Genomic DNA, 14234 nt, shown 5'->3' with positions numbered 1-14234 from the left:
TAATTTGTTCTTTTTATCCATGTGTTATGAGCAAAATCATATGGTGTTTCTCTGTCTCTGACTGGCTTATTTTGCTTGAGATAATACCTCAAGGTCCATTCATGTTGTTGCAAATGGCACGATTTTGTCTTTTTTATGACTGAGTAGTATTCCATTGTATATATAAACCACATCTTCTTTATCCACTCATCAGTTGATGGGTACTTGGGTTGTTTCCACATCTTGGCTATTGTGAATAATGCTGCAGTGAACATATGGGTGCATAGATCTCTTCGTGTTGTTGATTCCATGTTCTTTGGATAAATACTCAGTAGTGGGATAGCTGCATCATATGGTAGTTCTATTTTTAATTTTTTGAGGAATCCCTGTACTGTTTCCCATAGTGGCTGCACCAGTTTGCATTCCCATCAGCGGTGGGTGAGGGTTCCATTTTCTCCACATCCTCTCCAACACTTATTATTTCTAATCTTGTTAATTATAGCCGGTCTGAGGTGATATCTCATTGTTGTTTTGATTTGCATTTCCCTAATAATTAGTGATATTGAACATCTTTTCATGTGCTCGTTGGCCATCTGTATATCTTTGGAAAAATGTCTGTTCATATTGTCTGCCCATTTTTTGATCGGGTTGTTTGTCTTTTTGTTGTTGAATTGTATGACTTTATATATTTTGGAAATTAACCCCTTGACATATATGATTTACAAATATTTTCTCCCAGTTGGTGGGTTGTCTTTTCGTTTTGTTCGCGGTTTCCTTTGCCTTGCAGTAGCTTTTTAGTCTGATGTAGTCCCACTTGTTTATTTTTTGTTTCCCTCCCTGAGTAGACATTGTATTCGAAAAGATGCTGCTAAGACAGATGTCAAAGAGTGTCCTGCCTATATTTTCTTCTAGGAGTTTTATGGTTTCAGGTCTTACATTCAAGTCTTTAACCCATTTTGAGTTAATTTTTGTGTATGGTTTGAGATAGTGGTCTACTTTCATTCTTTTGCATGTGACTGCCTGGTTTTCCCAGCACCATTTCTTTTTTTCTTTTTCTTTTTGTGAGGAAGATTGGCCCTGAACTAACATCTGTTGCCGTTCTTCCTCTTTTTGCTTGAGGAAGATCATCACTGAACTAACATCCGTGCCAGTCTTCTTCCATTTTATGTGGGATGTTGCCATACTGTGGCTTGACAAGTGGTGCTAGCTCTGCTCTTGGGATCTGAACCTGCAAACCCCAGGCTGCCAAAGCAGAGCACATGAACTTAACCCCTACGCCACTAGACCAGCTCCCCCAACACCATTTATTGAAGAGAACTTTCCTTTCTCCATTGTATGTTTTTAGCTCCTTTTTTGACGATTAGCTGTCCATAGATGTGTGGTCTTATTTCTGGGCTTTCAGTTCTGTTCCATTAATCTGTATGTCTATTTTTGTGCCAGTATGATGCTATTTTGATTACTGTAGCTTTGTAGTATATATATATTTTTTCTCTTTTTTTTTTCTTTTGAGGAAGATTAGCCCTGAGCTAACATCTGTCACCAATCCTCTTTTTGCTGAGGAAGACTGACCCTGAGCTAACATCCATGCCCATCATCCTCTCCTTTATATGTGGGTCGCCTGCCACAGCATGGCTTGCCAAGTGGCGCCATGTCTGCACCTGGGATCTGAACTGGTGAACCCCGGGCCACCGAAGCGGAATGTGTAAACTTAACCGCTGTGCCACCAGACTGGCCCTGTCTTTGTAGTATATTTTAAAGTCAGGGATTTTGATGCCTCCAGCTTTGTTCTTTTTTTCTCAGGCTTGTGTTGGCCGTTCAGGGTCTTTTGTTGTTCCATATAGATTTTAGGATTCTTTGTTCTATTTCCATAAAGAAATTGGGGTTCTGATTGGGGTTCTGATTGGGATTGCATTGAATCTGTAGATTGCTTTAGGTAATATGGACATTTTAGCTATGTTTATTCTTCTAATCCCATGAATGTGAAATATCTTTCCATTTCTTTATGTCTTCTTCGATTTCTTTCAATAATGTCTTATAGTTTTCAGTGTATAGATTGTTCACCTTCTTTGTTATATTTATTCCTAGGTATTTTATTCTTTTTTTTTTAAGATTTAAAAAAATTTTTCCTTTTTCTCCCAAAGCCCCCCCAGTACATAGATGTGTATTTTCAGTTGTGAGTCCTTCTAGTTGTGGCATGTGGGATGCTGCCTCAGCGTGGCCTGATGAGCAGTGCCATGTCCGTGCCCAGGATTCGAACCAGCGAAACCCTGGGCTGCTGAAGCAGAGCACACAAACTTAACCACTCGGCCATGGGGCGGGCCCCTATTTTATTCTTTTTGTTGTGATTATAAATGGGATTGTAATCTTGACTTCTCTTTCTGCTAGTTCGTTATTAGTGTAGAGAAATGCAACTGATTTTTGTAAGTTGATTTTGTACCCTGCAACTTTGCTATAGTTGTTGATTATTTCTAATAGATTTCTGGTGGATGCTTCAGGGTTTTCTGTATGTAGAATTATGTCATCTGCAAACAGTAAGAGTTTTACTTCTTCCTTTCCAGTTTGGATACCTTTTATTTCTTTATCTTGCCTAATTGCTGTGGCCAAAACCTCCAGTACTATGTTGAATAGGAGTGGTGTGAGTGGGCACCCCCTGTCTTGTTCTGTTCTCAGAGGGATGGCTTTCAGTTTTTCACTGTTGCATACGATGTTGGCTGTGGGTTTGTCATATATGGCCTTTATTATGTTGAGGTACTTTCCTTCTACACCCATTTTATTGAGAGTTTTTATCATAAATTGATGTTGGATCTTGTCAAATGCTTTCTCTGCATTTATTGAGATTATTGTTATTTTTATTCCTCATTTTGTTAATGTGGTGTATCACATTGATTGATTTGCAGATGTTGAACCATCCCTGCATCCCTGGTATAAATCCCACTTGATTGTGGTGTATGATCCTTCTAATGTATTGCTGTATTTGATTTGCCAATATTTTGTTGAGGATTTTTGCATCTATGTTCATCAGTGATATTGTCCTGTAATTTTCCTTCTTTGTGTTGTGCTTGTGTAGTTTTGGTATCAGGGTAGTGTTGGCCTCATAAAATGAGTTAGGAAGCCTCTTGTCGTCTTCAAGTTTTTGGAATAGTTTGAGAAGGATAGGTATTAAAATCTTCTTTGAATGTTTGGTGGAATTCTCCAGAGAAGCCATCTGGTCCTGAACTTTTGGTTTTTGGGAGGTTTTTATTACTGTTTCATTCTCTTTACTTGTGATTGGTCTATTCAGATTCTCTATTTCTTCTTGATTCAGTTTTGGGAGGTTGTGTGAGTCTAAGAATTTATCCATTTCTTCTTGGTTGACCAGTTTGTTGGCATGTAGTTTTTCATATTATTCTCTTATAATCCTTTGTATTTCTGTGGTATCCATTGTAATTTCTCATTTCATTTTTAATTTTATTTATTTGAGCCTTCTCTCTTTTTTTCTGAGTGAGTCTGGCTGAGGATTTGTCTATTTTATTTTTTCAAAGAACCAGCTCTTAGTTTCACTGATCCTTTCTATTGTTTTTTTAGTCTCTATTTCATTTACTTCTGCTCTAATTTTTGTAATTTCCTCCTTTCTGCTCACCTTGGGCTTTGTTTGTTCTTCTTTTTCTAGTTCTGTTAGGCGTAGTTTAAGATTACTTATTTGAGATTTTTCTTCTTTGTTGAGGTAGTCCTGTTCTACTCTAAATTTCCCTCTTAGCACCACTTTTGCTGCATTCTGTAAGAGTTGGTATGTTGTGTCTTCATTTTCATTTGTCTCTAGGTATTTTTTAATTTTTCCTTTGATTTCTTCATTGATCCAATGGTTGTTCAATAGCATGTTGTTTAGTCTCCACATATTTGTGACTTTCCTAGCCTTTTTTTTGTAGTTGATTTCTAGTTTCATAGCATTGTTGTCAGAAAGGATGCTTAATATGATTTCAGTCTTCTTAAATTTATTGAGGCTTGCCTTGTTTCCCAACATATGGTCTGTCTTTGAGAATGTTCCATGCGCACTTGAGAAGAATGTGTATTCTGCTGTTTTTGGATAGAGTGGTCTATATATTATCTATTAGCCCATCTGGTGTAGTGTTTCATTTAAGGCCACTATTTCCTTGACTTTTGTCTGGATGATCTATCTGTTGATGTAAGTGGGGTGTTGAAGTCTCCTCCTATTGTGTTGCTGTCAGTTTCTCCCTTTAGGTTTGTTAGTAGTTGCTTTATATACTTGGGCGCTCCTCTGTTAGGTGCATGTATGTTTATAAGTGTTATGAACTCTTGGTGGAATATCCCTTTTATCATTATATACTGCTCCTCTTTGTCTCTCATTGTCTTTTTTATCTTGAAATCTGCTTTGTCTGATGTAAGTATGGCAACACCTGCTTTCTTTTACTTGCCATTTGCTTGTAGTGTTGTCTTCCATCCCTTTACTCTGAGCCTGTGTTTGTTTTGAGAGCTGAGGTGTGTTTCCAGGAGGCTGCATATTGTTGAGTCTTGTCTTTTAATCCATCCTGCCACTCTGTGTCTTTTGATTGGTAAGTTCAAACCATTTACATTTGGAGTGATTATTGATATAGGAAGGCTTAGTACTGCCAATTTTGTATTTTGTTTTGTTTTTTTGAGGAAGATTAGCCCTGAGCTAACATCCACCACCAATCCTCTTTTTGCTGAGGAAAATTGGCCCTGAACTAACATCTGTGCCTATCTTTCTCTATTTTTTATATATGGGACACCTGTCACAGCATGGCTTGAGAAACGGTGCGTAGGTCTATGCCCAGGATCCAAATTGGCAAACCCTGGGCCACCAAAGCGGAGCCTGCAAACTTAACCTCTATGCCACCATGCCAGCCTCAATACTGCCATTTTATCTTTTGTTTTCTGGTGGTTCTATATTTCTATTGTTTCTTTCCCCTTGTATTTCTGACTGCCATTTGAGTTTGGTAGTTTTCTGTGATGTTTTTCTCAGTTTTCTCTTTATTTATGATTTATGGCTCTGCTTTGACTTTTTGTTTAGTAGTTACCATGAAGTTTGTATAAAAGATTTCATAGATGAGCTAGTCCATTTTCTAATAGCCTCTTATCTCTATTAGCCTAAGCAGGTTCCATCCCTCCCTCTTCCCCTTCTGAGTTATTTTTGTCACTAATTGTTCTTTTCTGTGTTGTGAGTTTGTGACTAAATTGAAGTGTTTATAGTTGTTTTTGATGCTTTCCTCTCCTTTATCTTTTATGTTATCATTAAGTGTTAACTAACTTGTTCTGATATAGAGCTCCAATTTTCTGAAGCCGTCTATCTCCTTGCTCAAGGTTTTTTAGTTTTAGATGAAAAGTTTTAGTTTGCTTTTTAGTTTCAGATGAAAAGGCTCCTTTCAACATTTCTTGTAAGGCAAGACTAGTGACAGTGAATGCCCTTAGCTTTTGTTTATCTGGGAAAGCTTTTATTCCTCCATTGTATCTGAAGGATAGTTTTGCTGGATAGAGTATTCTTGGCTGAAAGTTTTTGTCTTTCAGTGTTTTGAATGTGTCATTCCATTCCCTCCCAGCCTGTAAGGTTTCTGCTGAGAAATCTACTGAAAGCCTGTTAGGAGTTCCTTTGCAAGGTATTTTCTTCTGTCTTGCTTCCGTTAATATTTGTTCTTTGTCATTGACTTTTGCCAGTTTTAATAGTATGTGCCTTGGAGGAGGTCTTTTTGCATTGATGTAATTAAGGGTTCTGTTGGTTTCCTGTACTTGTAAGTTCAGTTCCTTTCCCAGGTTTAGGAAGTTCTCAGCTATTATTTTTTTGAACAAGCTCTCTGCTCCTTTTGCCTTCTCTTCTCCCTCTTGAATACCTATAATCCTTATGTTTCTTTTCCTAATTGGGGTGGATATTTCTTGAAGAATTTCTTCGTTTTTTTTAAATATTCTCTCTCCTTCTCCACCTGAAGCATTTCTGTATTTCTATCCTCTAACTCACTAATTCTGTCCTCCATAACATTAGCTCTATTTTTTATGGGTTCTAGATTATTTTTTATCTCATTAATTGTTTTTTTTCCATAACCAGAATTTGTTTGGGTTTTTTTTAGAGTTTCAGTCTCTTTGGTGAAGTATTCTTTCTGCTCATTAATTTTATTCCTTAGCTCATGGAACTGTCTTTCTGAGTTTTCTTGTAACTCATTGAGTTTCTTTATGATAACTATTTTGAATTCTCTTTCATTTAGATTGTAAATTTCTGTTAGTTCAGGATTGGTTTCTGGAGACTTGTCATTTTCCTTCTGCTCTGATGTGTTAATGTAGTTCTTCATGGTGTTTGATGAAGTGATCCTTTACTGGTGCATTTGTGGTAGTATCAGGGGACAGATTCCACCTGCCCCTGCTGTGTCTTGGGGCCAGGAGCTGTGTTTTCTGATCCTGCCCCATCTACTGGAAGTTGTGCTGGTGGGGCTTCTCTGTGTTTGCATGCTGGCCACAGCTGCTTGGCCAGTCATGCACGCACGCACAATCAAGGCCTCTGTGCTCTGCCAGCGGATTGTTCTGCTCTGGGACCACTGTGCTCAGCCAAGGACTGACCGAGCTGGTGCAGTAGGCGGGAAAAGAGGGGCACTTCTTTTCATGCTTGGGCTGGCTCTGTGCTTGCAGGCGGCTCAGCTGAGCTGCTGTGCTTGGTGGGGACTCCTTCACAGGGACTAAGTCGTGCCACTCAGTGGGGAGTATTCCCACGGGCAGGGCTTCCATGGCACAGTGGGTGCTCCCACAGGCTGGCCTACAACTCCAAAAGCATTTGTGCAGGCCCTGGTGCTCCCGCCTCCTCTTACAGTCATGCTGGCCACTGTGTGAGTAGCCACGACCTAGATCACTGCTCCTGGGGAGGGGAAGGGGTGCACTCACCTAGTTTCACGGCTTCCCAGGGATCCACTCCACCCACCTTCAGATGCATGGCTGCATGGATTTCTCAAATGTCCTATTGTGCTGTGCAGGGAATCCTCTGCTGGTTAATGAGTGTCCACGTAGTTGTAACTTAGAGGGGAGAGACAAAGGGAACAATTCATTCTGCCACGATGCTGATGTCAACTCTCTATCCTTATACTTCTGAGGGGTGTGAAAATCTTGCACTACTTGTGTGAGGTATTGTAAGAGGAAATATCTTAAGGAGCTATACACTCAGTAGGTTCTTAGCAAAGATGACAACTGGGTAACAGTTCTTGAAATTCACTACAGTGAGCATTGAATTAATTTCTATTGAGTAAAAAGCTTCTGTCCAGATGTTGGAGATAGAAAGTTGACTGTGACACAGTTCCTGCTTTCTAGGAGTGACCCTGTCCAGTGGGGTGGCATGTGACGATAACTGGCTCTCAGGCAGTGTGATGAGTGCTCTGCTGATGTTGTGAATACTTGTGCTTCTGGAGCACAGTGGAAAGGAGAATTAGGTCAGGGTGCTGGGAAAGGCTTCGCTCTTCTCAAATGTCAACCCTTAGCGATTTTGTGTTCTTGGAGCGAAATGGATGGATCAGTGCAGAAAGGCTTTAGAATTCTGATGTCATCCTCAAGTTATGAATGTCAGAATGGTGATCATCTTGGGCATAATAGGAATTGTTTTACATCGCTGCCCTTTGTGCCTTTCCTCAAGCAGCCAAGCTTTGACTCAGCATCTCTTCTTGGGGACTTCCTTTCTTCCTTAAAGGAATTGGACCACATTGCTAAGTCATTTTTTTAATGTTTATTTTAAGTTTTAGTAGATAATATATTCACATGATTGTTAAATCAAAAAATATGAAAATATAGCCAGCATAAACTCTAGTGATATAAAAATGTAAATCAAATTTCACTTCTTTCACTTTCACTTATTCCAAGTAATCATTTGGTGTTGTCTCCATGCCTCAACCCCACATGTGAGGATCATCAGTTCTCTTGGTCTTCTTGTATATCTTTCCTTCCAAACACCCTTTTGGCAATTACAATAAATAAAAATATATATTCTTACTTTCTCTCTTTAGTGCACAAGAGTTAGAATGCCATTCTTATGCATATGGGCTAGCTCTCCTGTTATTCATTTGACAGCGTGTCTTGGTGATCTATCCATTTCAGTATATAGAGCAGCACTTCTCAGGTGTTCTTGGCACCCTTTGTGTTGTCTTAACTTTTTTCAGCATGACCCTAGGCCAAAAGAAATACCTGACAGTTCAGTTTATTAAGTATTTAGGTCTAAATAGCAAGCATTCGTATCTTGAAATCAAATACATGTTTGAAAGAATAGTACACATAAATTGAAAACAATTTTTATTTTATTCTTAAGCACAATTAACTTATTAATGAGATGTGTATGCTGTTGAGCACAGTACAGTTTTAAGCCTCAGGATCGGATGGGACACCACCACTCTCATTTCCTGTTCTACATTCCTCCTGGCTTGCAGTTTATACCATTTTCATTGGGAATATGCAGAAATTGTTGACCAGATTTCTGAGATATAGTCTATTTCCAGATTTGGGTGGCTTTGCCTGAGAAACTACATGAATAAAATTACACTGGATTGAAATAGCTTTCAATTTAAGAGATTCATGTATCTATAAAGGAGAGAGAAAGAGCCAGTCACAGTGAATATCTAGACCGTGGATCATCCCCCTTTTGGCCAAGAGACAGGTACTGCATTACTTTTGGCAGCTGCTAAAGTGGTTCTTATTTGAAGTCCTTTGGCAACAAGGTTGTTGACCATGAAGATAATGGCTTAGCTCACTCAGGCAGCAGCTCCCTCCTGGAGTATTTAGATGCAACTCCTCTACTCTCCACCTCAGTTGGTACTGCTGCCTAAGCATCTCCCCTCTTTCCTGTTTTCCTCTCTTTCCTCCTCTTCCTTCTCTTTTCTTTCTTTCCCTACCCCTTCTCTTCTTCCACTTCTTCCCCTTTGAGCCAGCTCTTCTCTGGAGCTGTGTTATAGACCCACCCTCTCACCTATAAGTTTGAAGGACTGAAAACGGAGGAAACTAGGAGATTAATCAATCGGAAATTGTTAGTCCAATGATAGGATTGTTGAAAATGGAACCAGGCGCCAGTGTTTGGAATGATGTTCAAGTAATAAACAGCAGCAGCAAAAATAACAATCATCTTCAATAAATACATTTTATATTTGACAATATACTTTCAAATACGTTATTTCATTTAATCTTCAAGCAACCCCATGAGGTAGGTGTAACCATCCCTGTTTTATAGGGAAAGAAATTGAAAGAATGAGAAAGGAAAACTGATATTGTTGAGCTCCTGCTGTGTATCAAGTACCATTGGGAACTTTCAGTGACTTGCCCAAGATTATGCAGTGAGAAGTAGAGAATACATTTGACCCTGGGTCATTTTGTCAACTTTATATGTGCAAGGCATATACTTAACACTACTAGTTGAATAAATGAAACTTAGAGGCTATTTTGTGCCATAAACTCACCTAAGTATTTTCTTTTTTTCTGTTCCAGCGTCTGCCACAAGCCTAAGTGGATCTGACAGCGAGACTGAGGGGAAGCAGCGTAGCTCTGACTCTTTCGATGATGCATTCAAAGCAGACTCCCTTGTGGAGGGAACTTCCTCTCGCTATTCTATGTATAATAGTGTCTCCCAGAAGCTTATGGTATGTCAGCACTTGGGTTGTGTTTCTAAGCTCCATTAGCAGAGTGAGAGAAGGGAAACTGTATTGGTATGAAAAGAAGAAAAGCTAGGGCGTGAATTTTTCCTCTGCTTTTTCAGCTACTGAAATTTAGTAGAGAGAGTGTGGCTGCCTTCTTGATAGACATATCTATCACATTGGACTCATTCATAGGAAATGGCTGCTCAGGCTGCTTCTCCTGTCCTGTCCAGAGCTGGATCACCCTTTGGTCTGCTTAGTGATGAATTCTTATTATGAGCACATGTGAACATACTTCCCTACACATGGATGTGTGTCAGTGGGTAAAGAGGCTTCATGCTGTGAATTTTTGTTCTAGTGAGTGATCTCAGAAAAAATGACTAAAATTCTGCCCACCCCCGGATGCCTAAAATAAATGAGAGTAGTACAGTCTTCTGTGTTATTTCCAAAAGAAGGCACAATTCTTCTTCCAAACTTCCATACCCTGTTGATATGCCATAAGAAGGAAAGTAAATAGGAAGACCTACTCACTTTCCTCGTCAAACTTTAGTGTATGTACATAGGTTAGGGAAATCCGAGTTTGCCTTCCGTCTGGCTTCAGGAATATTATAGTTGACTTCTCCATTTTCTGTTGGATTTATTTGAGAATGAGAACTGCCACTTCTTAAGTCATAGTCAGGATTCTAGTTTCAGGGCCACAAACTTTGGGGAAGTGGAAGATGGAGAGGTTTGTGACTCACTCAGCCTCTTTGACCTGGGGGAAGGATTTATGTCCATTGTAGGAATTCCATGCAGCTCTTGAGCTGGTAGTGCCCTTCCCAAAAGCAATATAGACCCTCTAGGAGGACTTAGATCTTCTCAGGGTTGCAGTTCTTTTATTAGGTAAGGGTCTGTGGGGTTTGGAATTTGGGTCTCTGATTTTTGGAGTGTGCTACTTGGGCCTATGACTCTAGAGTTTAGTGTAAGAGCTTATAGACGGTTGTGACATTTAAAAAAATATTTCTGTCCAGCATTTTATAGTGCCTTCCATAGCTCAGTTTTACATGGAGTGATTTTTCATTTTATCTCTTAGTTGAGCAGGCTTCTACAAGCCCTCATTGTCCTTGCCTAATAAGACTGTTTGACTGGTTGAGGGTAAGGTAGAAGTTGCTGCTTAAAGCGGTTCCATTTTAAATTATGTTCTCCATCATCTCTACTCTAGATCTACTTCTCACTTAATCAGACAAATTAGCTACAAGGGTGGTTGTGCAAATGTCCCATGAGATTCATTAAGTACTCTTGGTGCTTTTAATTACAGCTATGAGGTCCCTTCTTATTTATCCAGCTTCTGGTTGCCCTAGATTCTCGCCTCCAGGATAGACAGCCACTGGGGCCACAGTTAAACTGTGGTTATTTATTTCTACTTCTTTTCTCCATTAGGCTAGAAGGAAAACTTTAGACCTTACTGATCTACATTTCTCAGGGGTTAACACAATGTCTGGCACATGATAGGGGCTAAATAAATGTCTGCTTATTTATATAAATTCTTCATTACTTCTCTTTTTCAGGCCAAGATGGGCTTCAAGGAAGGTGAAGGATTGGGTAAATACAGCCAGGGTCGGAAAGACATCGTTGAGGCCTCTAATCAGAAGGGTCGAAGAGGCTTGGGTCTGACTCTGCAAGGCTTTGACCAAGAGCTGAACGTAGATTGGCGAAGTGAGCCAGAGGTAACTGGTGTGGGGAGGAGGAGACAGGAAAGCCACTTGTGTTTTTGGATGCGTGGCTTTAAGTAATCATATTAACAAACTAAAAGTCTCCAGAAGCAGTATGATCAGGGTGGTTAGTGGGGATTGGAACTAGTTTCTTACCTGGAAGGTAGTGGAGATGTCCAGAATGGAAAACAGAAGACTGGAGGAGATGTGATAAGATGTAGATTTGTTTCCTGTTGCTTCATATAGGACTATGTAAGACCAATGAGTAGAAGATGCTGGAAGGCAGAGTTTGACTCCACAAAGAAGTTTAATAAATAAATATAGCTTTCCACTAGTGATTAAGATACCTCACAAGGTAGTGAGCTCCCTCTGCTGAAGGATTCAAGTGGGCTGAATGAGGACCCACCCTCTGACTATGTGAGTGACTGACGGGATAAGGTGCCCTTTAAGGTCCTTAAACCTCCACAGGTTTATGACATCCCAGTTGTAAATAGGTGTTTGTTTATGCCATATTGCTTTTCTGTTCTGGGTTTAGTTTGATTATCTACTTGGGCACCAGTTTGTTTTAACCCCGAATACCCAAAAAGACTCTTGTCCCTTTCCATGGCACAGATAATGTTGAGATTTTATTTTTATTCATTTATTTATGTCATACCTTATTCCACAAAGGATTTGAAGTAGGTATAATAAAAACACCTAAAAATAATGGTGAAATATTACAGAGTCAAAACTGGAGAAAATAGAATACAAATGTCTAGCCTTCTACCTAGTTGCTACAGTTGAGCTTTAGATGTGGCTCTGAACTCTGGAAAGTTGATACTTTGTCTCTTTGATGTTCCAGTTCAGGAAAGAACTCCATGAACCTGCACATGATAAAAGTCTAATAAGTCTTCAGAGTAAGATGCTGACAAGCTAGGAGCTAATGGGTTCTGGGGGTGGTCCTGCTGTGTTGCCTTGTAGTTGTCAAGAGAGGAGACCAGCAGAATAGCAGATGAGACAGTGCAGAATAGGGCAAGTGTCTGTAATTGGGTGCTAGATGCAGATTTTCACCTTAGAAATACTTGGTGCTTTCCATATCCTCATTTGTGTGAAAACAAGTAGAGTCCCAGTCCTCTCAGTGGGGCAGAATTAAAACTAACATTACCAACGTGAAATCTGAAATTTGCCCATGAAATCTCTGTTTTTAATGGGGACAGTCTGTTGAAATTCCTTTTGGAGGCAAAACTATCCTAATTACCTTTTACACATAATTCAATTCTTTTCTTACAAAAGATGCCCTATGTTTCGGTTAAGACTTTGGTTCAACTGTAGTTGGTGGCCACTTCTTTAAGGTATATGAGTTTGGGTGGCCTGAGCTGAATATTCAGTTTCTGGAGTCACTGCAGGGAAAGTGCTCATTGGCTCCTACAGCCCAGGAATGTAGAGTGCAAGGTTTGACCTTTCAGACAAAGTCCACTTTGCAGGTAGCCTAAATGTTCAGATGTCCATGGGGAGATTGAGTCCGCTTTTTCTCTTCAAAGGGGCATCCAAAGTGTATATGAGCTGTTTTTTTCCTAGAGTTTATAATTTGCAACTATTTATGCTTAAAGGTGATGGATTTGACCAGGGGAGATGCGTGATTCCCTGCCAGATTCATTGACAAAAGGCTTCAGTAATTTTTCTTTTAAACTTTCTCTGTTGATGGTGGTTGGCTTGCCCTCAAGACCTTGCATTGTGTTACCATTTTATGCCTTTCAGAGCATGTAATATTACCTTTAATCATATTGCTTCAGTTTGCAATGGTGAATCTCTTCTCCACACTTGCTTGGGAGGCAGTGTGTGAAGCTGCCATGCAGGTTAGCCACCTGTTTAGGTTTTATAATCCACATCTTCTCTAACCCAGTGAACTTAGCCCTAGCTGCACATTAGAATCATCTGGGGACTTCTGAAAAGTCCCCATACTTTTAGCGTTTTGGTCTGAGGGTCCCCACCTCAAACCAAGAGAATAATATACTCTGAGGTAGAGCCCAGGCATCAGTACTTTTTAGAAGGACTGCAGATGACCTAATGTGTAGCCAGGATGAAAACCACTGTTTTAGCTTGATAAAGTAATTGAAAAATTAAGAAGCAGCAGCATTAGAGATGCCAGTTTCTACTCTGGCTTGGAATGAACAGGCGAAGAATCCTGTTTATTTCGTGAATAACACCTTGAAAGGCATCAGAAGGTGAGACTCACTGCCATTGAGTCTTCCTGATGTAATTACCTTATCATAGACTTATATGCCATGCGTACTTGTCTGTGTACACACTGCTCTGATTGTGGGCCCCTTGCATCAAGGACCATGTCTTTTAAACTCTGCATTCTGAGCACTTAGCCCATAGTAGGTATTCATCAAATAATATTGGAACAAATGAAAGAAACCTTGGTTTGGGAAGTTCCTGAGTGTTCAAACCAGAATTGGAGCTGGCCTTCAGAAGTGAAACTTAAGAATTCTGGCTCTCAGTTCTCATATCTGACCACTGCATTTAGCCTCAGCTTCCTGGACCCTTCTCACTCTGAGTCTCTCTTGATTGTTTTGGGGAAGCCCTGGTGGTTTGGGGCCTAGCCCTCAGGGTCTGTCTTACTTGACTTATTTGCCTCTCTTTTGTTTGTAGCCCAGTGCCTGTGAGCAGGTGTCATGGTTCCCAGAATGTACCACTGAAATTCCTGACACTCAGGAAATGAGCGATTGGATGGTTGTGGGAAAGGTAGGATTTCAGGATAATGTACCCTGAATTCTTGGCACTTAGCTCCTGACTTTCTCCTCTTCAAGTCCGATATATATGTATGTATACTCACAGTTTAAGAACATTATGAATCTGACCCTTCGGGCAGGAATAAAGCTGCGTCAAGAGAATGTGTCAGGGCCTTACAGATATGCCACTGGGGAGATGTGGCAGACAGGATTTTATTCTCCTAGTCATTTAACTTGCAAGGCAGTACAAAATG

General features: G+C 40.0%; 1 protein-coding gene across 1 annotated transcript in view; it reads left to right on the top strand.

Moving 5' to 3' along the window:
• Positions 1–14234, top strand: part of CMTR1 (cap methyltransferase 1) — a 55356-nt gene that overhangs the window by 8006 nt on the left and 33116 nt on the right. Inside the window, exons 3-5 of the mRNA XM_046639058.1 lie at positions 9430–9581; positions 11123–11281; positions 13901–13993. Coding sequence (XP_046495014.1) covers positions 9430–9581; positions 11123–11281; positions 13901–13993 — 404 coding nt within the window. The remainder of the gene's footprint in view (positions 1–9429; positions 9582–11122; positions 11282–13900; positions 13994–14234) is intronic.

The sequence above is a fragment of the Equus quagga genome, chromosome 15, assembly GCF_021613505.1.
Source record: "Equus quagga isolate Etosha38 chromosome 15, UCLA_HA_Equagga_1.0, whole genome shotgun sequence".
NCBI lineage: Eukaryota > Metazoa > Chordata > Mammalia > Perissodactyla > Equidae > Equus > Equus quagga.
Note: the sequence above shows the minus strand (reverse complement) of the source record. Positions and strands in the feature narration are given on the sequence as shown.